We start from the raw sequence: 23,875 nt of genomic DNA on the forward strand, positions 1-23,875 counted from the left end.
AGAGAATTAAGGGACCTTGGCATCTTTGAATTACAGTTTTACTCCTAATCTGATATTTGGCTTGAGGCAGTTAGTTTAACTTCTAATTCATCGCATTTGCTGAAAGCCAAGGTTAGTTAAGATGCTGAAGGACCAAACATACTGAGCACCAAACTGAGCTCCCTATGTTACACAGCTGCTTCCCACTATCTGACACAAGACGCTGTATATATGCTGATGCCACTTTCTCCACTCGTCCCTCTCTCCTTCCCCCACTGTGTCCACAAGTTTATTCTCTACATCTCCATCTCCATTCCTTCCCTGTAGATGGGTTCGAGAGGGAGGGAACACATGTATAATTATGGCTGATTTGCATTGCTGTATAGCAAAAAGCAATACAACATTTTAAAGCAATTTTACTCTAATTTAAAAAACAAACAAACCAAACACAGAGATAAAGATAACAAAGCCTGTATTTTCCTAGACTACACTATCAGAGCACAAGGGGTGAGAAATAACAAACTACTACTTGACTTCTAAGAACCTAGTGTCTCTTTGAAAGGCTGTTCTTTTCCTCCTTCACCTGTTTTTCTCTTCCAGTTCTTTATTTGCTTTCCTCTTGAATTTGGGAAGCAGTTGCTGCAGAAGGTCTTTCACTGCATCTCGCTCTTTCACTGCTGTGCTTTCATTGGAAAAATGGAAGTTAGTTGTGTCCCCTGCATGCAGGACCAGTTGAAGCTGAATTTTCGCTTTTCCTTCTGGACTGATTTTCTGGCCTAAAAAGAAGCATGAGGCTAGTTAGATTAGGCCACTCGCACTGTGCAAACAGTCATTCAGTAAGTTACTCCTCGTCCCAAGAAGACTCAGGCTTTCTTCGGGCTTTAGTTGCCCTATTCCAATCTCGATGCTTAAGAAATCCACTCTTTTCAAATAACTGCATATTACCAGAGCACGGTTCAACAAATTCACTGGTAACACTAAGGTTCCTTCTTTAGTATTCTTTTTATGTGGCATGTCTTACCCACTAGTCCACCTCTGGATGCTGAAGGGCTTTTGTTTCCACTCAACTGAGCAGATTTCTTTAAAGCTTTCTAAATAGCCAACTCGGGAGTCCTGAATCCACCAACAGCTGCTTCCACCTGACATTATCATTAATAGAAATGATTTGTCATAATTCAAAAAACTCCAAAACATAGCTCATGGCTTATTTAATAACTGCAAAGGGTAATATGTAATTTTACATTTGCGAGATCAGGCATCAACACTTAAATCAAGTGATCAAACTTAGCCGCATTAAAAATGAAAAATCTGACACTATGGGCTTTCTGAGGTGACAGAACAGCAAGCCAGCACCACCACTTAGGTGCTCTTCTTGCTGAAAATGTTTAACTTCAGTCTAGTCAAGACTGCAGACTTGACTTTTAGTTTATAAGAAATACAGGAAATAATTAAATAAAACCTTGATCTGACATAATCAGAATGTATGATAATCTACAACTCCGTACTCCTAAAGAAGAGATTACAGAAACTACAACTACATACATGAACCTAGACCAGATATTGATTTAAAAAAACCCCAAAACCCCCCACAGCTATAAAAAAACAATGTTTGGACAACTGGGGAAAAAAATCCAACAGTGGTATGGATAGTTATTAAAATTTTCTTGGTGTCATAATGTCATGAGCAGTCAAAGTGTATACACATATAATAAAACAAATATGGCAAAATAATAACACTTAGATAGGATATAATTATAGGTATACACTGCACCATTCTTTAAACTTTTCTGTAACTGTGATGATTTTCGAAATAAGCTGGGGCTGGAAATGTCAAAATATACCTCCATAATAGAAATCCCTTATTCTTAAAAAGTGGGCCTCATGGCTTGTCGTCTTCATGAGGGAAACAGATGAAGGGGCTTTGTCTCACTAAATGCGTGAATCATGGTAGTGTGAACACATAACTGAGAGCTCCTGGTAAAGCAATCTACTAACACTTAAACAAAGAGAAATATTTTCAATGAAGATGTTGCTTCCAAACCAACAGTTTAGATAAAATACCTTACTGCTAAAAGTAGCAATATGAAGCCATTTACACTGTCAGCCAGCCTGTTCCACTATTCTATTCCTCCAAAACAATCTATCACTCCTTTCTAGGTACCTTTTCTTAGTCATTGCTTTATTCTTGTTCTATCTTAGCTTGTGCCTCTGAGAGGCCTACTTCTGAAGTTTTTTAACTAACATAATTGCTGATTTTTACCTTAGTAATGTTATTACCGAAAACTTTCAATGGCTTCTTTCAGAAATGAGCATTCTTTCAAATATTCAACTTAAAAGGAAAACTGATTTCGTGCACATCTAGATTTGGGTATGTGCTCTCCTCCCAACATAGGGGATAGGCATGTTCTCTACTGCATGCTGTCAGAATCATAGGAAGTCTATATTTTGCAAAGGTATAGAGCAGACTTCCCGTTTAAGAGAAGTGCTAATACAGGCAGTTCCTATTTCGTGAGGCTACTGAAGCCACCAATGCTAATTTGCAAGATTATTATTAGAGACTTGGTGAGGCACTTCTCCACAGAAACAAAGTTTTAAAAGGAAGTAGTGTTGGCAGGAGAGTGGACAAAGACCAGATAGCTCAGGCAGTACTGAGTTATTAATATAATGAATTTTAAACAGTGTTTCCTTTTGGAAATTAAGATACTAAGTTATTTCAGGGGAGAAAGATGAAGCTCTTGCAACCTCTTTAACAAGTGGTGCTGGGAAAACTGGTCAACCACTTGGAAATAAAAGCAAAAATAAACAAATGGGACCTAATGAAACTTAAAAGCTTTTGCACAACAAAGGAAACTATAAGTAAGGTGAAAAGATAGCCCTCAGATTGGGAGAAAACAATAGCAAATGAGGAAACAGACAAAGGATTAATCTCAAAAATATACAAGCAACTCCTGAAGCTCAATTCCAGAAAAATAAATGACCCTATCAAAAAATGGGCCAAAGAGCTAAACAGACATTTCTCCAAAGAAGACATACAGATGGCTAACAAACACATGAAAAGATGCTCAACATCACTCATTATCAGAGAAATACAAATCAAAACCACAATGAGGTACCATTACACGCCAGTCAGGATGGCTGCTATCCAAAAGTCTACAAGCAATAAATGCTGGAGAGGATGTGGAGAAAAGGGAACCCTCTTACACTGTTGGTGGGAATGCAAACTAGTACAGCCACTATGGAAAACAGTGTGGAGATTTCTTAAAAAACTGGAAATAGAACTGCCATATGACCCAGCAATCCCACTTCTGGGCATACACACTGAGGAAACCAGATCTGAAAGAGACACGTGCACCCCAATGTTCATCGCAGCACTGTTTATAATAGCCAGGACATGGAAGCAACCTAGATGCCCATCAGCAGATGAATGGATAAGGAAGCTGTGGTACATATACACCATGGAATATTACTCAGCCGTTAAAAAGAATTCATTTGAATCAGTTCTAATGAGATGGATGAAACTGGAGCCCATTATACAGAGTGAAGTAAGCCAGAAAGATAAAGAACATTACAGCATACTAACAGATATATATGGAACTTAGAAAGATGGTAATGATACCCCTATATGCAAAACAGAAAAAGAGACACAGAAGTACAGAACAGACTTTTGGACTCTGTGGGAGAAGGCGAGGGTGGGATGTTTCGAGAGAACAGCATGTATATTATCTATAGTGAAACAGATCACCAGCCCAGGTGGGATGCATGAGACAAGTGCTCAGGCCTGGTGCACTGGGAAGACCCAGAGGAATCGGGTGGAGAGGGAGGTGGGGGGGGGAATCAGGATGGGGAATACATGTAACTCCATGGCTGATTCATGTCAATGTATGACAAAACCCACTGAAATGTTGTGAAGTAATTAGCCTCCAACTAAAAAAAAAACAAAAACAAAAAAAACACACAAAAAACCCCCCCAAAAAAGATGAAGCTCTTGGTCATTTCCAGCAGCAAATTAGAGGTAAGCCCTTCGGGGAACTGTTCATATACAAAGGACCTTTGTACACTGACCTCTTGCAAGTTGAGGACTATCTGTTTTAAAGTGTCTTATTTCTTGAAATCTGCAAAGGATTTTATCTAGGAGAAGAATCTCATATCCAGGAAGATAAATGAATTCATTTTAATGGTCACAGATAAGATACCACAATTTGTCAAGGGCTTTGTTGCCCAGACTCCCCTGGGATCCCTCCTATTCAAGATCTTTTAGATAGGTGAACTGCAGAAATCCCTTTCAGAGTAAAGGTTCTAAATCTCAGGATTCACTTGGTGCCTTTAAACTTAACTATTGAGCCACAAAGTGCCTTACCCTTTGGGTAATAAATTCAAAGTTAATTTAATTGGAAAACAGAAGGGGTTTTGATGTTAGCTTTCATACTTGAAAATCATAAAAAGAATATAAATATATTATGCTCTGTATTTCTCCCATCTACATTTTATATAAAACTGAGCTTATTTTCTCAATAGATGATGTCCACATCACCGAAGATTAGACAACTTTACTTAAATGATATAATTTTATTAAGGGCAATCTGGCATCATCTATCAAGATTTTAAATGCATGAACCATTTGAACCAGTAAGTCCACTGAAGAGGTGTATCCCATATATATGACCTACTCAAAAAGATATTAGTGCACAGGTCAATACTACAACACTGCTTTCAATAAAAAAATTCTGGAAACTTCCTAAACGTCCTTCAATAGGTTAAATAAACAACTAAATCCATCCAGTGGACTATTAGGCAACTCTTAAAAAGAAAGTATGTGTGGAGAACTTCACATGAGATAGATTTACATGTGAAGTTGTACATACTCTATTATTGTAGAAAAGCAGGTGATAGAATAATATACATTCAGTGACCCCACTTTGTAATTATGTCAATACAACTGGTTTTTTGACATTACAACAGAAAATCCACAAAGATAGTATAAGCTGTCTCCTTATAAAATTACTAACAAAAACAACATATATCACACCTTAGTATAGCTGACTTACATTTGATATCTGCATACATATGGCTAATGGTAAATCTATCTTTGCCTTCAGGTGCCCAAGCAATTCTTTCTGCCATGAGGTACAGAGCTCCATCCTGCTTCTTCTGTCGCACCTTCTTTACAATCAACAGAACTTCTTCAGATGAAGTTGCCATGACGGCTAGAAGGTGCTAAAAAAAAAGATTTCACATCTCAATTAGGGTTGGATTTGTTGATTTTGAGTCCTTTCTAAGTCTAAAATGAGTAATAAGGGAAAAAAAAATCATTTCCCTCATTCAAAGTTGAAGTATTGTGCTATTCCTTTAAAATTTAAATTCATTTTGCTCATACCACAGGTGTGAATTTATACAACAATTAAAACTGACACACCTGCCAGTTTTCAAACCGTTTCTACATATGCTAATCAAAGTATTTTTGATTTATTTTTATTTTCCTCAGTTATATTCTTAAATCTTAAATGTATGATTTGACTACAAATATGTGGTCTATAACTTATTCTTGGAATTGTAAAACTTTAGAATTATACTGCTGGACAATTCGGTTCATACTGTTTCAACTGAAAAAACCAAGAGCCACAGGGCTTGTGCAGCCTTCCTAAAGCCACTCCCAGATCTAAAAACTTGGTCTAAGGTTCTTTCTGTGCACTTAAAAATAAAACTGAAATAATTTAACACTTAACACTTCAGACACTATTTCCGACATCTTTTAACAATGAAACGTCTTCAACTGCTAGTTTCATCTGCATATGGCTAATCCATTACCTAGCAAACGTTTGCCTGGAGATTCCCCCAACTTCTCCCCAATTCTGGGATCCTGAACCACCCAACCCAAATCCTAGCGCCTTGAGTGTGGCTATCTAGAATGAGTCTGGGTTCAGCAGGAAAGATGCCACAAGTGATGAAGTCTGCCATGGGCTGGGATGGGGAAACTGGTAGCACAAAGGGCACATATGCCATTTCTGGTGAAGTTATGACTTTAGTTTTCATCCTCAAAGCAATGACTTAAAATATAACTTAAAAAGACTTACTTGTTCAGGTGTAAGTTGTAATTTCAGAGAAATTAACATACACAGGTGTCATAAGAATTAAATCTGAGCAAACAAGTGAAGCTTGATTGTAATATTTCTTATTCACTGAGGCAGTGATTTAAATATCAAAAACACAAGTTAAAGAAAGACTCAAATTTTAATTTCTCTGAAGTTGACTACCTGCATTTTTATTAGCCAGATCTTCCCTTTTGTAAGTTTCCTTACAGGTTACTCCAACCCCCACGTGGAGAAGAGTCAGTGTGAACACATTTGTTCAATAGCTCTATACTGAGCCAAGGAGTCTAGGATTATGACAAATGTCTGCCGGTGGCCATTTCTGCTTTCAGAAAGCTTCCAGTCTAGTGAGCAAGACAGGCCTATGAGTGTATACAAACTAGAATGTGTAAAGTTCAGGGAGACTAAAGAATGTTCTGATTTAGGACTCAGGCACTTAACTTCTTCATATAAGAGGCTTTGTCATAGATACCTTAGGGCAACTAAGAAATATACAGTTATAATTAACAAAACAACAAAATGCATAGTTCTTAGGTGTTCTGTTTGATCCATTTTGACAACCATTTATGCCCATGTACCATTACCCAAAACTAGAGAGAAAACATTTCCATCACCCTCCTAAGTTTTCTCACGTCCCTTGCTAGTCTATTCTCTTCCTCCCACCCTCCGGCAACTGTTTTGATTCCTATTACCACAGGTTAGTTTTTGTCTGTTCCAGGATTTCACTGGAAATGGAATCATGCAGCACTATGATTTTGTTTTTGGCTTTTTGAAACTCACCATATTATTACATGAATCAGTAGTTTTGTTTTTTTTTTAATATATGTTATTCATGAATTGGGCCTTAAATGAGGGTTTTGACAGAAAAGAAAATAAGCATTGTAATCAAAGGGAATGGCTTGGGGCAAAGGTTTGGAACTGGAGGACTGGGGCTAGGGTTGGTTTCTAGTTTGCTCTGGATGTAGCACAAAATTCATAATGGGGATCAGTGGGATGTGAAATTGAACAGTTAAGATGGAGGCAAACAATGGAAAATACCCCACTGTGTGGCTGACAACGGAAAACTTCTAAAAGACTGAAATGAGGGAGCAATCTGTATTTTAGGAAATTAATCTGAGACAATATGAGAGAGACTGAAGAGAGGGACCAAAAGGGTCTGAAGCAGGCTGGGGGCAGTGAGAATGGAGAGGAAGAGACAAGGAAGGGTACTGAGGAAGCAGAATTAATAGATGTTGTGCTGAAGATGTCAGAGCTGCTTACACCCCACTTCTAAGCGTTACTGACATGAGTATAGTGATGCCATTTACTGAAACAGTAAGAAGAAAAAACAAGTTTGTAAGTGAAGACAAGCAATTCAGCTCTGAAAATGAGTCTGAGGTGCCGCTAAGTCATGCAGGTAAAGACAGTCTGTATTATGCAGGCATTTATAAATGCTGGAACTGAGTTTCATTAAGTCCAGTAACAAAAAAGAATTCTAAAAAATGCCCTGTTAATCAACTTACTTACTTGTCATTGAAAGCATTTTCCCATGCTACTTTACAACCTCCAGCTTTAATATACATCATATATGACAAAGGATTAAAATTCTTAATGACATCTTTTAACTGACTTATTTCATGTCCTCCTGAGATTTTGATTACTGTTGCTTAAAAAGTTTGAAAAACCATGATTTTAAAGAAGTGTTTGTTTTTTCCTTTTTCTGGTTGTGCTGCGGCTTGTGGGATTTCAGTTCCCCGACCAGGGATCGAACCTCGGCCATTGGCAGTGAAAGCACAAGGTCCTAACCACTGGACTGCCAGGGAAGTCCCTAAAGGACTATTTAATGCCATTAAAAAATTCCCTGCTAGGTGCTCAAAACAAACAAAAAACCTTAGTTTGATTATATATTCTTACATTTTAAAAAACCTATCTAAAATTTATTGAATGCTTGTAATACATGCCAGGAATTGGGCTAAATTCTTTATAGGTATTATCTCATTGAGTCCCCAGTTAACAATCCTGAGGTAGGTTCTATTATTAGTTCCATTCTGCAGATAAAGGAAACTGGGTCTAAGAAATCCAGAAGGTTTCCCAAAGCATCAAGAAGTAGAACTGGGTTTGAATCTGGGTCAGTCTGACCTTGGAGTTCCATTATGCTACTCTGCAAATATATATGACAGGAAAGACATATACCCAATTTAGTAGTGGTTATCTATGGTGACAGGACTACACATGATTTGAATGTTCTTTTTGTTTTCTTGACTATCTACAATAAACACTGTATTTTGTAATGAGAAAAAGTTATTAAAAATGTCTTTCCAGGGACTTCCTTTGTGGTCCAGTGGTTAAGACTCTGGGTTCCCAATGCAGGGGGCCCGGATTTGATCCCTGGTCAGGGAACTAGATCCCACACAGCGCAACTAAGACCCAGTGCAGTCAAGTAACTAAATACCTAAAAAAAAAGTCTTTCCAAGAGTTTATGATCTATCAAACTGTATCTATAAGGTAACATGGGAAAATGTTACAGGTGGCTAGTGTGGGTAAGAATTAAAGCAACTGTTATTTTCAAGTTTTGTAATGTGCATATTATTTTTATTTAGTATTAAAACTTTAACTTAGAGTAATTTTTATAACATCTATGGAACCATTAACTATTTTAACATTAATATTATAACATTAATTATTACAAAATTAAAGAAACTTATCTAAACTTTGTAAAATTAAACTGGATACCACAGGAAGCATGTTTTAGGAAACATGAATTAAAATCTGAGAAAGACAGGAGGGGAGGGTGTGTGGAAGGGGATAAACAAATAATGATAGGATAATTTTAAGTATGTCCATGTGTGGAGGAAAAGCAAGGACAGTTGACAGAGAAAGTCCCCAATTAACTGGGCTTACAGAGACAAGTAAAAGTGTTAGCTTTGGAAAAGTACAGAAAAACTTTTCTGAGATGGGTCGGTAAGGAAGAAAGATGAATGAAGACAGGGGAACTGTAAAGTGGAGGATAAATTAGATTAATAGAACTATTAGTTGGCTACTTTAAATCAATTTGGGAAAAATAAAAGGTAAAATCATTCATATTAAAATCCATTTAGAGGGAGCTTTACAAGTGCATCAGAGTTAAGTTGGGAATAACTAGTCGACTGTCTTAAAGGTAACTTGCTTGGCAAATTTCCCTGCTCATCTGCAGCACCTCTGTTAACCATAGAAGGAATAACTAGTCGACTGTCTTAAAGGTAACTTGCTTGGCAAATTTCCCTGCTCATCTGCAGCACCTCTGTTAACCATAGAAGGACCAGTTTTAGGAAGTTTAACAAAACTAGTGGTACCATCCTGCAATGGTGTCTAAGATTTCTAGATTTTTCTTGAAGGTGGCTCCTTGGGGAGGCAAAAGTTCTTTCTAGTAGAATTGCTTAGGAAAAATACTGATGTGGTTACATTTAAATAAAGCGGCTTGCTGGAGATCTAGCTTTACTTAAAAGATTACTTTATGAAATAATCTGCCACAAGACTTCTTTAAATAGCAAAATCCTCCAGCAAAGGCATTAATTCACTTGCAGTTAAATATTTACTTGCACTGAGCCTGAACACCGTCTCCTCCCTTTCCATCAACTTGCTTGTGCTCATTTTTTGGTCTCCTCTAAGTTTCAAAGTCACCAGGCAAGGTTTCCTGTTCTTCTCCTTACAGCACTTATCACTACTGTAATTAATTTTTAAAGTAACTCTTTAATGTCTGTCTTCTGGAAAGACTGCAAGCTTCATAAAGAAAGGCAGAGGCTGCATACGTTGTTCATGGCAATACAGGGCCCAGCAGCATATGTAAGCCCGAGGGAACAGTCCAATAAACACCTGTGACGTTTATGGAAGATCTCTGCTGTTAAAAGGGTATAATCTTGGTTAAGAAACAAGAAACCTTTGTACATACATTCTGGACTAAACTCCAGGAACTCAATTCACAGATCAGAGTACTATTTCTCAGAGACTCCAATAACTGGCTTATAAGTAAACAGGGGTAAGAATAATTTGAAACTACTTGCCAGAAATCTTTAACTTTCCATTTCCTACATCCTGTATCTCTGCATTTCCATTCCCTTTCCAGCGTGAGAGATAAATGGTGCAGGAAAACAAAACAGGCGACACATGAAATAAATTCCGTATCACTCTCTAAAAGGAGGATTATTATTAGAGAAAGTGCTTCTGTGTCTGCCAGCACACAAAATGGAGATCTGGAATGCTGCTTGCCGTTAGGCAAGCCTAAAAAATGTTAACAATTCAGCACTACAGGGAATAAGACCTTGGAAGTATGTAAAGAGTGACCAAAATGTACTGTTTTAAAGATAGTCACATATGTAAGGAGGACATTAAATGGAATAACTGAAGTAGAAATTTTAAGACCAAGCACTTTTTCATTTTACAGCAGTACAGGGAGAGGAAGGAGGAGGAAAATGCGACAGAGACGCAAGACAGAAGCAAGTGTATGCTTGTATTCACTAATAAATGCTGCATGCTGACAACAATAGGATACCAAAAGTGAGAGGACAGCGATCAGTTGGTAATCAAAGTGGAGCAAGGAGGAAAGAACTAAAGACACTTCTAGTAACAGTATCCATGAAGTAGAAATAGCGGGCAAAATGCTCTGACAACTTCTGATGGTGAGGGAAAAACCAGTAGCACAGAAAAGCAGGGATAAAAGATGTACAGACAATCAGGAAGAAGATATGAGCCTTTAGAGCAGGAGGTATAAGCAGCAGCCACAACTGACTGAAGGCGATCGTCTGGTGCACTGTTTTTAACCAATTCCTCTCTTTGCATCAACCTTTCTAGTATTTTTAAACAGCTCTCTCTGCACTTGTGTGGATTTTTTTTCCCACATGAACACTACCATACGTATTTATTATTAATATCACCCAGAAGAGACTCAAATCTTTCAATCTGCTGCACTGCTAAGTGTTGGTTCAGAGTAGCAGAACAGGTTTAATGGCTCCAAATTATCTCCCCCTTTTCCAAACCAGGGATTTTGGTCTGCTAAAAGGTACAAAATTCCTTCTGGAGTCTACTCCTTTTGTATGCCATAAGCCTGAGGTTACCCTTCCCTCTGCTGCGACCTCCATCTCATTTTTCTATCTTTGATTTTTCAAAATCTCCCTTAGGGTTGGCAACCTTGCTTTAGTTACCAAAGTCGAGTTCAGTGATTTTCAAGCTGTGTTCCAAGAGGGGAGGCTGAGTGGGTAGGATGGGTGCTCCCAAATGCAATTCCACCACAGCATGCTGCTTTATACGTCTGGGGTTTCTGATAAGAATTCACGAGGAAAAATTGTTCCACTTCCTTATGGAGTCAGTACTTACTGCAAGGTATACTTTAAACCACACAGTTTTGGTATGTTTTTAAAACTGGGTCTGCTAATGGGCAAAAGGTTAAGTTTTTATCTCTTTCCTCCCGTCCCCCTCCCCCCTCATTTTATAGACCCTAAAACAGGTGTTTAAGAGTCAACCGAAAACACTTCCTTACACAATTTAGCCTTGGGGAATTTCTAAAATAAATTATATATTTCCATGTGTTGGTGCTTAAACATGATCAAGTTGGGCATAGATCAAAACTTGGTGTGTGAGTGGCGGGGGTGGGGTGAACTGGCACAGGTGTTAAGGTCGTTGTAAGAGGGACAGGATTGACAAGCGAAGCAAAAGGTGCGTGGAACTAAGATGAAAGCTTTTCCCTTACAGAAACCGAAAGACTCAATAGCAGTTTCTCTAACGGGAAGGGCTCCTCAGCCAGAGAGAGGCTTCCACGTCCTTCACCCTCATGAGCCAAGTCTCATCCCAGCTTTGGGTACATCTTTGAGTCCTTGCTTTCAGTGGAGGGGTTGGCTTCCTATAGACAAGGAGATTAGGGGTCGCCTCTTCCTCTATTCAGAATAATAAAGGGCTAACCAAGACAGCAGAATTGGGAATTGCAGCAACGGCGACAGGGATACAGGAAAAAGGGGCAGATTCCGTGCCGTCTTGCGGCCCCCAGGCCTGTCAGCTCATCACCCACCCGTCCACCCCCATTTTTCGGTCTAAACTTACCAGTGGGAGACAGCCCTGGGCAGGGAGTAAGTTACTGCGCTGGGTCGAGTCGAGTTCCGCTGAGCTTCTTAAAGATGCTGCGGGAAAGAGGCTGAAACCCAGTAGCCGCCGCCGCCGCCACCGCCTCTGTTACCAGGGGGTCTCGCCTCCATCGCTGGCTGCGAGAACTCTGAGGGCACGTGACCGGAAGTACCAAGGCGGGCCTGCGGGGCACGTGACCCCAGAGCGCGGCCGCCATGACACCTTCCGCTAGTTCCCTCCCTCCTCCGCCGGTGCCCGCCTGCTTCATTTATTCTCGCCGGCTTTAGGCGGTGAAAGGTCCCAGGAACTTGGCTGTCTCACCCCTTTGGCCTAGGGCTCCTCCGGTCCCGTTCGGCGTTGCGTCTTCGGCCGGCAGCAGGCAGGCCGCAGAGAGCGTAATCGCGACCGCGGCCGGAGGGGGAGGGACCACGCGCAAGCAGGGCGTAACCCATCACATGACGAGGAAGTACCGTTAACAGCTTTGTCCCGGCGTCCCCGGCGCTCCGGGATGACGTACGCCTGGGAGGGGAGGAGTAGGAGGGAAGACTGAAGCTCAGGTGCGGCTCTTAGCGCTGGGTGAGTGTGCGGGCGCCTAACCGGGAGAGAGGCTGTGAACCACAGAAAGTTGGGGGCTGCTGGCCTAGAGGTGGGGGAGAGGGGCTGAGATCTACAGGCTGTGAGCCTGGCTTTGAAAACTTGATTATCGCGACTTCTTTCAAGAGATCTGAATGTAGTATTAAAGTTAACTGCTGTTAAGTTAGGGGTTCCGCTAGGCAGGGAGCTTGTGGTCAGATGTCTGCAGTGGTGCGTGCGAGGCATGTTGAGTGCATGAGTGAGTGAGTCGCCATTTCTTGGTCTAAAGTAGAGAGGAGTTCTCTTATTGGGTTGTTGTTCAGTCACTCAGTCGTGTCCGACTTTGCGACCCCATGGGCTGCAGCACGCCAGGCTTCGCTGTCCTCCACTGTGTCCCAGAGTTAGCTCAAACTCATGTCCCTTGAGTCATTGATGCTATCCAACCTTCTCATCCTCTGTCGCCCCTTCTCCTGCCCTCAGTCTTTCCCAGGGTCAGGGTCATTTCCCAAGAGTCGGCTCTTCGCATCAGGTGGCCAAGGTATTGGAGCTTCAACTTCAGCATCACTGCTTCTAAAGAATACTTACTGTTGATTTCCTTTAGGATTGACTGGTTTGATCTCCTGGCTGTCCAATGGACTCTTGAGTGTTTTACAGCACCACGGTTCGAAAGGCATCAGTTCTTTGGCGTTCAGCCTTCTTTATAGAAAGATCCCATTATGAGGGAATCCCCAACTTCCTCTTGGCATAATATGTTTAATTTTTCTTCCTTTTTTTCTCTCTCTTGCCTCTTCTTCCTTTCACTAGGTAGTGGGGAAAAGAGAACGCTGTGATTTGCATTGGGTTTTCACACAGCAAACACTGGTTCAGTAAAATGAGTACTAGGCCAAGAGAAAAACCTTTTTTTTGATCATATTGCTCTTTTATGTTGCCATCAAGCAATAGGGGAAATGAAAAGGTAATTAGATTTGGACTCAGGATTAGTGGGTTTTAGTCTCACCTCTGCTTATGAGCTCTGTGACCTTTTAGTAAACCAACTCTTCAGAAGGTTTTTTCATTGTCTTTGGTAAGCATTTATGACCACCCTCTGCTTAGTGTTTTGCTTGGCTAACTGTGACAGAAGTAATAGTTAAACTCAGTTTTGTGGAGAGACGGGTTTTTTCTGTGGAGGAAGAGTCCAGAAACAGCATATATTAAACCATGGAGGCACAGAAAGCTTATAGAATGAAACATTTGTACAGAGATTCTTGTTGTTACGAATTTACTTAAAAGTCTTGAATGCATATATGTGCATGACTAAATCACTTTGCTGTATACTTGAAACTAACAGCATTGTAATTTAACTGTATGTACCTCAAGAAAAAATCTTTTTCAGAAAAATTTCAAACACAAAGATAAACAGGATAGTATAGTGAACCCTCATGTATACCTAACCAAACTTTAACCAATATCAACATTCTGCTGTTCTTGTTTGAACAGCTTAAAAATTTCTGGGTACTTTTTATATCCATTGTTGAATTTGATTAATAGCAACTTTCAATTTGAGTTCCATTCTACTGTATCTAGGTACTGGCTGATGTTGTTTACTTGCTAAGTTGTCTCCAACTCCTTTGCAACTCCATGGATAACAGCTCGCTAAGCGCCTCTGTTCATGGGATTTCCCAGGCAACAATATTGGAGTGGGTTGCCATTTCCTTCTCCAGGAGATCTCCCCAACCCAAGGTTCGAATCTGTGTATCCTGCATTGGCAGGCGTATTCTTTACCACTAAGTCACCAGGGAAGCCCAGGTACTAGCTAGGAAGATTAAATTAATTTTGTTTGAAAATTTCTTTGGGTGTTAGTTAGCTTCTTGCTCTGTTGAATCAGAAGTGTGACATGGCTACTTTAAAAACATACCTGGAAAAAAAAAACAACAAAAAACTGCCTCTGATACTATTTTAGGATGTAATATAGAAACTTAGTGTCCAGGTCAAAGAAGTTAGTGTTTCTACTCTATTCTGGTTATCAAGCTACTGAAGAGTCTTCTGTTCGATTCTGGACAGGACATGTTCAGGCAAACTAAAGGTCCTGTGTGGAAGGCTTATCAGAACTGAGAGGAATTTGGAAATTGTCAGGTCAGAATGATTGAAAAACTGGTGGTGGTAGATTTTTAGAAGACCTCATGACATTTTTCAAATACTGAAGGACTGTTTTGTAAGGAGTAAACATTTCCTTGGGCTTCCCAGGAGGCACTCGTGGTAAAGAACCTGCCTATCAATGCAGGAGACACAGGTTTGATCCCTGGGTAAGGAAGATCCCCTGGAGGAGGGCATGCAGCACACTCCAGTATTCTTGCCTGGAGAATCCCACGGACAGAAGAGCCTGGAGGGCTACAGTCCATAGGGTTGCAATGAGTCAAACACGACTGAAGCGACTTAGCACGCATGCAGACATTTTCTTAAATTGTAGAAGCCACAGTTGGGAATAAAAGCTCCAAGTCATCAGGTTTCAGCCCAGTAGTAAAAAAGTACCTTATAATGGTGTGAGCTGTGGAGGAGTGGGCTGTGCAGCCCACTTTACAATATTATAGTGGTTTTTGTCATACATTGACATGAGTCAGCCATGGATTTACATGTGTTCCCCATCCCGGCCCCCCCTCCCGCCTCCCTCTCCATCCCATCCCTCTGGGTCTTCCCAGTGCACCAGGCCCGAGCACTTGTCTCATGGATCCAACCTGGGCTGGTGATCTGTTTCAACCTTGATAGTATACTTGTTTCAATGCTATTCTCTCAGAACGTCCCACCCTCGCCTTCTCCCACAGAGTCCAAAAGTTTGTTCTGTACATCTGTGTCTCTTTTTCTGTCTTGCATATAGGGTTATCGTTACCATCTTTCTAAATTCCATATATATGCGTTAGTATATTGTATTGGTCTTTATCTTTCTGGCTTACTTCACTCTGTATAATGGGGGAGCACTTCCTTTCCCTTCCTGAAAATGTTCAGGGATCCAGAACCTTAATTCAGATTAATTTTTGAATTACGTGGCTGTGTGCCCTGAGTTATCTATGAGTCTTCCACTTTGAGAATTATGAGAAGTGGAACTTATGCCAGACCTGAAAACCTGGGAAGAATTTGGTAAGTAGGTCTGGGAGGTAAAGCGTCTATTTAGAGATAGTAAGCACATGGGAAGGTATAAATTTGGAATGGGTGTAGCACTATCACTGGGTTTCCCTGATAGCTCAAGATGGTAAAGAATCCGTGTGCAATGCAGGAGACTGAGATCGATCCCTGGGTTGGGAAGAGCCCATGGAGAAGGGAACAGCTACTCACTCCAGTATTCTGGCCTGGAAAATTTCATGGACAGAGGAGTCTGGCGGGCTACAGTCCATGGGTCTCAAAGAGTCAGACAGATATGACCCAGCAATCCCACTCCTGGGCATACACACTGAGGAAACCAGATCTGAAAGAGACACGTGCACCCCAATGTTCATTGCAGCACTGTTTAAAATAGCCAGGACATGGAAGCAACCTAGATGCCCATCAGCAGATGAATGGATAAGGAAGCTGTGGTACATATACACCATGGAATATTACTCAGCTATTAAAAAGAATTCATTTGAATCAGTTCTAATGAGATGGATGAAACTGGAACCCATTATACAGAGTGAAGTAAGCCAGAAAGATAAAGACCATTACAGCATACTAGCACATATATATGGAATTTAGAAAGATGGTAACGATAACCCTATATGCAAAAAAGAAAAAGAGACACAGAAGTACAGAACAGACTTTTGAACTCTGTGGGAGAAGGTGAGGGTGGGATGTTTCAAAAGAACAGCACGTATATTATCTATGGTGAAACAGATCACTAGCCCGGGTGAGATGCATGAGACGAGTGCTCGGGCCTGGTGCACTGGGAGGACCCAGAGGAGTCGGGTGGAGAGGGAGGTGGGAGGGGGGATCGGGATGGGGAATACGTGTAACTCTATGGCTGATTCATGTCAATGTATGACAAAACCCACTGAAATGTTGTAAAGTAATTAGCCTTCAACTAATATAAAAAAAAAAATAACAGAAAAAAAAAAAAAAAAAGAGTCAGACAGGACAGAGCGACTTTCACTTTCGCTAACACCCAGCAGCTTCTCCTGAGAACTGACGTTGTAGATGCTGTTCTCCTTTCATTCTCATCTCCATTAAGTCTTTTTCAGAGAAATAGAAACTAGGTTTTTTACCCGATTAGGTCATAATTTCCAGGCCATTCTCTCTTCACTGAGATCAATGCCAAATGGTCTATCCATATCAGAGTTTAAGTTTGCAAGTGGAAGAGATAGCCACTGTGGTCTTGATGTCATTCCTTTCTATCTTCCTTAGGATCTTACAGAGTGATTCATCTTCTTTTTCTTGTATCTTCAGTCCCTATCATTCTAAATTCTGTTCACTTACTACCTACATGTCTGTTTGAGTCTCCCCTGCTCATAAGGTCAAGAGAGGTTTTCACCTTCTCCACAAGATGTCTTGAGTCCTTATCTTTCGTTTCTCACTTCTAACCCCTTTTCTCAAGTCCTTGGTTTCTGGTGTCTTCCCATAGCACTTCACAGAAATTATGTGGTCTACCAGTACTACCAGTACTTCAGTGCCTTTCTGTTGCTTACCAAATTATAATTTGTTCAGGTTCCTTGGTTTGAGATTCACAGTGCTTTGTAACTTGTACCTGAATTAATATCCAGCATTGTCTTTTTTTATTCCATTGCTTGTATCCTGTGTTTCAACCAAAGACTAAACTTAAATTCTCCAAATATATCCTCTGACTTGCCGATGGAGGAGACACGGATTCGATCCCTGAGTTGGGAAGATCCCCTGAAGAAGGAAATGGCCACACACTCCAGTATTGCCTGGGAAATCCCATGGACAGAGGAGGCTTGTGGGCTGCAGTCCATGGGGTTCTAAAGAGTCGGACCCCGCACCGCTTAGTGACTGAGCAACAGCAGTGGATACTTGGCTCATTGCTGCCTTGTCACCCTTTGCCTTTTCCTCAGCTCTGGTGCTCCTTCCCTTAGAAAGTGTTCTGTGGTTACTTTTAGCTCAGTGGGATCCCTCTGTCCTCTGTGCTCTGAGGTATCACTTTGCTTTTGTTCCCCTTTTGGGGGTGGGTGTGGGTGTGTGTGTGTGATTTGTCTTTCCTCCTTAGTTGATTATAAAATGACTGCTTTCTGGAATTATTTTGTCTTGTTAGTACCACTGTGCCTCATATTTTACTAGAAGATGTTGAGAAGACAGTTTACATATGAATTTTAGCTAGGAAATAAGTGCAGGCAAGCCTATATGTTGGTAGAAGACTACTGCTAATCACAAAGAACAGATTTTAGTGCTTTTCTATGTATGGGGAGGTATAAAAATCTGAGGTGATTAAAATTCTTCCTGAGATAAACATCTGTTTGAGGGGCCTGTTGTCCGGAGCAGTGGGCCTCATCCTTTCGACTTAATTTCCTCTCAGAGTGCCCTGGTGGGTCAGCAACTGCAGCAGGTTAAGACAACCCTTGTAGAACTGGATGGTGAGCAGAGCTGTTTGTCTGGTGAGCCTGATTTTTCTGTGTCTGTAATACTTAATAATGTGAATGGGTGAAAGAATGAGAGAAGATTTTTAAATAATATTTTGAGTATAGGAGAACTACTAAAGATTTTTTTTTCCAGAACATCATTCTTGCAGAGATCAAGCTGTATTAAAAACAGCATTAATAGCAGAAAATAAAACTATGTTATGTGTATGCAGTAAAAAGTATTGTAAGCTTCTATATGTGTTTTGCCCCTGGAAAGTATGCTTCATGAATGCTAGGACTTGTTTTGTCCTCTGTTGTAATTCTGGGACCTTAAAGGATGCCTGGCACATAGTTGGTGCTAAGTACATATTTGCTGAATAAATGAGTGAGTAAATACATGTGTTTTTTGGGGAAAAAAAAACCAAACCACAAGGTGTAAATAATTAAAAACAAGTATAAACAATTATTTCTGAATTTTTCCGTGGTATTTGCTTTTTATTCTCAGCTTGATAGGTAACAAAACATTGAGGAAAAGTGAAAATTAATGGGTAGAATTTTCTTAAATTCTATTTCTTTTTTCTGGAAACTCATATAGTTTGACAGAAACATAAACTTTAGTGTTGTTGAAGAGTGTTAGTTTACAAAGTCTTCACTGGGAGCTGGCATTTGCTCCCTTGTATTCTTTTGTTTAGTCACTAAGTTGTGTCTGACTTTTGCAATCCCAGGGATGTGAATTCTTACTCCTATCTTTTCCTATCAGGTCTGATAGTGAAGCTCTCATTCCCCTTGGAGTGCTTAATTCTCAGCATCCGACTTCTCACTTACAGGCTGGAGGAAGCCATCCAGAGGCCCTTTCCTATTAAGCACTGTTGAATTGTGGGCTCATAACCATTGAATGTAGTGAGAGGCTTAAAGACAGATGATTTATAGCCCAAGGCATTGCAGCTGGAGTTGCTATTTTACCTTAGAGGAGCTTGACAAAATTTCCCCTTATGTTCTGCAGGGTCTCTTTTATACTGCTAGATAAATAGAGTAGGATAGGATTGTGGAGAACCTTGAGAGTCTGGATTTCGTTCCCTGGGAGTTTTAGTCAGGGAGTGATACAGTACAAGCTGACTGTCACACATAATGTTACTTGTACATGTTTTCTCTCCACCTGGATGCCAGGCAGCTCCAGAGGAGGGAATTCTTGTCCTTCTCATGTTTCCTTGTTTTCTCCACTTGTTCCCGAGTCCAGGCTTGCTCTGCTCACTGCCTGACAGGCCAGTAAATCAGAGACAGAAGTGTTGAGGCAAAGAATAACTTTATTTGGAAAGGTGGCTGACTGAGACAATGGCAGACTCGTGTCTCAAAATAACCCATCTTACTGGGGTCTGGATACCAGACTGTTTTATAGGGGTGGGGAGGAAGGTGAGGAAGTAAAGTAAAAATTAGGCTATTAATCTTGCAACTATCTCCTGGAATGGCCGACGTCAGGGAGGGGACTGTTAATTTCCCGCTTCCTGTAGCCATGCCCAGGTGGAGAGGGTCCTGAACAAAGGCAGTTTGGTTTAAGATTCAGGCAGAGGGGCAGGGTTCCTTGAGGCAGGCCATTATGTATGGATAGCAACAGCAATAGGGAGCAAAGGTTAAAAGGAACAGATCCAACGTGGAGTCAGATTTTGTTCTTTGCTGTAACACCTGTTTGTTTAATGCTTGCTGAAAGAGAGGTGAGCTTCTTAAATTATATTTCTGCAGATTTCATTCAGGATTGCTGTGCCTGTCCCTCAACGAAGTTTCATCTCTCTGGGTAAATGACTTTTGTACCAGTGATACCAGAGTCCTACAGCCATGTTCTTGCAGAATTTGAGTCTCTGGATCCATTACTTTCAGCCCTGAGGCTGGACTCCACTCGTCTAAAGGTGATTTTCTTGATCCTTGTATAAGTTTTATTTTCATATTCATATTTTGGTGCTCTTTCTGTTACATATGCGCACCCCTCCCCCCATTTTTTATTTTTTATAGAATCCTGGGTGTTCTTACCTCTGCTGTAATACTTTGCATAGAAGTAATATTTTCTTAGTGCTTTCTTGATTTATTTTTCAAGCAGTTGATTGAATTCTTCTTTCCCATCCTTGTAAATCATGATATTGACTACTGAATCCACCCCCTCCCCCAAACTCTCTCAGAAAGTAATATTTGATTGAAAATAACATACTTTATTTTTTTTTATTTTTTATTTTTCATTTATTTTTATTAGTTGGAGGCTAATTACCTTACAATATTGTAGTGGTTTTTGCCACACATAGACATGAATCAGCCATGGATTTACATGTGTTCCCCATCCCTATCCCCCCTCCCACCTCCCTCCCCATCCCATCCCTCTGGGTCTTCCCAGTGCACCAGCCCTGAACACTTGTCTCATGCATCCAACCTGGGCTGGTGATCTGTTTCACCCTTGATAGTATACTTGTTTCAATGCTATTCTCTCAGATCATCCCACCCTCAACTTCTCCCACAGAGTCCCAAAGTCTGTTCTATACATCTGTGTCTCTTTTTCTGTTTTGCATATTGGGTTATCATTACCATCTTTTTAAATTCCATATATATGCGTTAGTATACTGTATTGGTCTTTATCTTTCTGGTTTACTTCACTCTGTATAATGGGCTCCAGTTTCATCCATCTCATTAAAACTGATTCAAATGAATTCTTTTTAATGGCTGAGTAATATTCCATTGTGTATATGTACCATAGCTTCCTTATCCATTCGTCTGCTGATGGGCATCTAGGTAACATACTTTAAATGAGTATACCTCATTGCCTTTTGAACAATAAGAACCATTGCAGTTATATGAAGTTCATTTCAAAACAAGAAATTTGATGTACCCCCTCTGTTTTAGGGAACAGAACTAAAATTTAGCATTACAAACTTAGCCAAAAATTAGTTCTGTGGGAAGGAGTATGAGCTTCTCTGACACTCTGAGTTCATTTGATGAACTCAGGAATGACGTGGTAAAGAACAGTCTCATAACCAGTTCCTCACCCCAGAGCACCCTTCTAGCCTCTGAGCAAAGTAACAGGAAGAAATCGGCAAAGTAATATGAGCAACAGTTAGGAGGGTTGATAGCTGACATTTTTTTAGCTGCAAGTTACAGAAAATCTCCTCAGTAATGGCTCAAGCAATAAAGGTGCTTGTAACCTGGTTGGAGGTCGTTGTTTCTGGGTTTAGTGTGGTGGCCACTGATATTCCTTAGGACCCAGGCTCTCTGTCTTTCCTGCTCTGCTAGTTTCTGTGTATTGACCATTGGTCACATTTGCAAGATAAGTGGGCTGGCTTCTTGATTATCTCCAGCAGCAGCTCAAGTGAGATGGAGGTGCCTGAGGCAAAGGCTTTTTTTCCCCTTCAGATTCTACCATTTATCTGAGAGGGCAGAGTTTTCCAGGAAGGCCCCATGGGGCATAGTCTCATTAGCTGGACTTGAGTCCCAGGTCTCCCCCTAGCTGCAAAAGAAACTGGGTAAGTGAAGATTTGGATTTTCCAGCTTCTATAGTGGAAAGAAACAAGGTTGAAGAGGATTGGGAATATGTTGGTTTGCCAACCAGTAATTTTTACCGTAATGTACTGGGCACAGCATGGCCACTGCTTTTTCTGATGTATAAGGAGAGGAAGGTGTGGGGAGATGTCATAGTACAGCGACTTGTATTTGTGTCGTCTACAGTCTCACTTGCTCTCAGAGCTGTGGGTTTTCAGTGCTCATCACACAGACTAGAAAGGATTTACCTGAACAGATGGTTAAAGTGGTTGCTTTATCCCCTGGGTACTTGATCTTCCATCATTGTGATCAGCATTGGAATGACCTAGCTGAATTGCCCAGAAGATATGAATGGGCTAGTAACTGGCTTCTGCCAAAGGGGGAAATTACTCATTTATACAATTGAGCCTGTTTAGCCATTTTGAGAATCAATTAAAAAGTTAAAACTGAAATGTCCTTGTTCTGTATCCTTCACTATTCTAGAATAAGAGCTTGAATCCTGTTGTGTCTGACTGGGCAGTGGGTAGGGCGGTGGGCAGGAACCTGACGCAGGTTCTCAGGATCTTATTTCCGTAGATAGTTTATTTGCTGCGTGACTGAGTCGCTCACTTGTCTGTTTCCATGTTCCTAGTGCACAAGCATAGCTGTGTCTCGAAAATGGCTGGCTTTAGGCAGCTCAGGCGGAGGACTCAACCTCATTCAGAAAGAAGGCTGGAAGCACAGGCTTTTTCTTTCTCACAGGGTAAGATTAAGGGTTGCCCTGTCATGTACCGTCTAGAGTATCTGTCATAAATGTGAGTTCTCCATTGTAAATATCATTTGGCATAAAAGAAGAAGGTAAAACCTGAGATTGAGTAGTAAATTACCCATTTTTGAGGAGCTGCCTAATACTTTTCCTTCTGTGCTCTAGGAAGGTGCAATTTCTCAGATCGCCTGCTGTTTACATGATGATGATTATGTTGCTGTGGCGACCAGGTGAGAAACTGTTTTGAAGCTATCTGATCTTTCCCAAATGCATCTGAAATTGAAAAATGTGGGGTTGTGTATGTATTAGGGTGACCAACCATCCTGGTGCGCCTGGGCCTCACCCTTTTTTAGCGCTGAAAGTCCTGTGACCTGGGAAACCATTTAGACCCAAGCAAACCAAGGTGCGCACTTGGTCACCATACGATTTGTGGAAAACACTAATATGAGGCAACATTTCTGAGACCTCAAAATAGAAAGGTAGGGTAATTTAGAACCTCAAAGTTCTGTATTGTATTGGATTGGTGGACTCAAGCAAGGAGATTAATATCTTGGCTTTCTACTTTCTCTTTTCTGAAGAATAAGAATATGCTTATATATTTAATATAGTTGATACTGTGATTCAGCGGAATTGTACCTTTTTCACCACTGCCAAAAATTTGCTTCTGTGTCTCCATTCTTGCAGTCAAGGTCTTGTAGTTGTTTGGGAATTAAATCAAGAGCGTCGTGGGAAACCAGAACGAATTTATGTGTCTTCAGAACACAAAGGCCGGAAAGTTACAGCTCTCTGTTGGGATACAGCTATTCTTAGAGTATTTGTAGGTGATCATTTGGGGAAAGTTTCTGCCATCAAACTCAACACTTCTAAGCAAACAAAGGTGAGAACCAGTTCAGTGCTTTGTGTAAGTGGGTGAATATATAAGGTGTTGTCTTACAGAATTTCAATTAAAGAACACAGTTTGATCTGTATGTCTTGCGGAATTATCTGGGGCCCAGACTATTAATTTTGAGAAAACTTGTTTGCGTGTAGTATGTATGGTACCCTGGTTTATCTTGGTCATGTTGCAGAATGGCTGTGAGCTAACTTTCATAATTTGCACGTTGTCTATCACATTACTCCATAATTCACCTGGATGGCCCACTTAAATAAAGCGTTCTTTAATAGTTGGCTGTCAAGGAAGAACAGATGCCTGTTTGTTAGTTATGTGAATAAAATGGCAGACATGGAGGAATGCCCAGTTGCCCAGGCTCCTATTCTCCTGGTCCCCAGTTTGAAGAAATTCTTGAGTGCAGGTATACTTTCTTCCAGGATGGATGTAACTTGTGAATGGAATCTTAAAGGTACCCCCTGGGTTGGGCTCAGCAGTGTGGGTCCTGAGGCTTCCTGGAATGCTCCAG

At 40.7% G+C, this 23,875-nt stretch overlaps 2 protein-coding genes across 3 annotated transcripts in view; one reads left to right on the forward strand and one right to left on the reverse strand.

Annotated features, from left to right (window-relative positions):
* The window catches only part of GTF2H1 (general transcription factor IIH subunit 1), a 31,675-nt gene extending 19,408 nt beyond the window's left edge, over window positions 1-12,267 (reverse strand). Inside the window, exons 1-3 of the mRNA XM_065937280.1 lie at window positions 12,114-12,267; window positions 5,025-5,193; window positions 563-755 (exon numbers count right to left, since the gene is read on the reverse strand). Of these exons, the coding sequence (XP_065793352.1) occupies window positions 563-755; window positions 5,025-5,178 (347 nt within the window). The 5' untranslated portion in view covers window positions 5,179-5,193; window positions 12,114-12,267. The remainder of the gene's footprint in view (window positions 1-562; window positions 756-5,024; window positions 5,194-12,113) is intronic.
* A 321-nt stretch (window positions 12,268-12,588) lies between these two features.
* The window catches only part of HPS5 (HPS5 biogenesis of lysosomal organelles complex 2 subunit 2), a 41,644-nt gene continuing 30,357 nt past the window's right edge, over window positions 12,589-23,875 (forward strand). The window contains exons 1-6 of one of the 2 annotated variants that reach the window (XM_065937277.1): window positions 12,658-12,710; window positions 18,178-18,256; window positions 19,958-20,121; window positions 22,365-22,475; window positions 22,644-22,708; window positions 23,163-23,355. In XM_065937277.1, the coding sequence (XP_065793349.1) occupies window positions 20,014-20,121; window positions 22,365-22,475; window positions 22,644-22,708; window positions 23,163-23,355 (477 nt within the window). In that variant the 5' untranslated portion in view covers window positions 12,658-12,710; window positions 18,178-18,256; window positions 19,958-20,013. Of the gene's footprint in view, window positions 12,711-18,177; window positions 18,257-19,957; window positions 20,122-22,364; window positions 22,476-22,643; window positions 22,709-23,162; window positions 23,356-23,875 lie in introns of both variants that reach the window. The other variant, XM_065937279.1, reaches the window with a different exon arrangement.

The sequence above is a fragment of the Muntiacus reevesi genome, chromosome 5, assembly GCF_963930625.1.
Source record: "Muntiacus reevesi chromosome 5, mMunRee1.1, whole genome shotgun sequence".
NCBI classification, from domain to species: domain Eukaryota; kingdom Metazoa; phylum Chordata; class Mammalia; order Artiodactyla; family Cervidae; genus Muntiacus; species Muntiacus reevesi.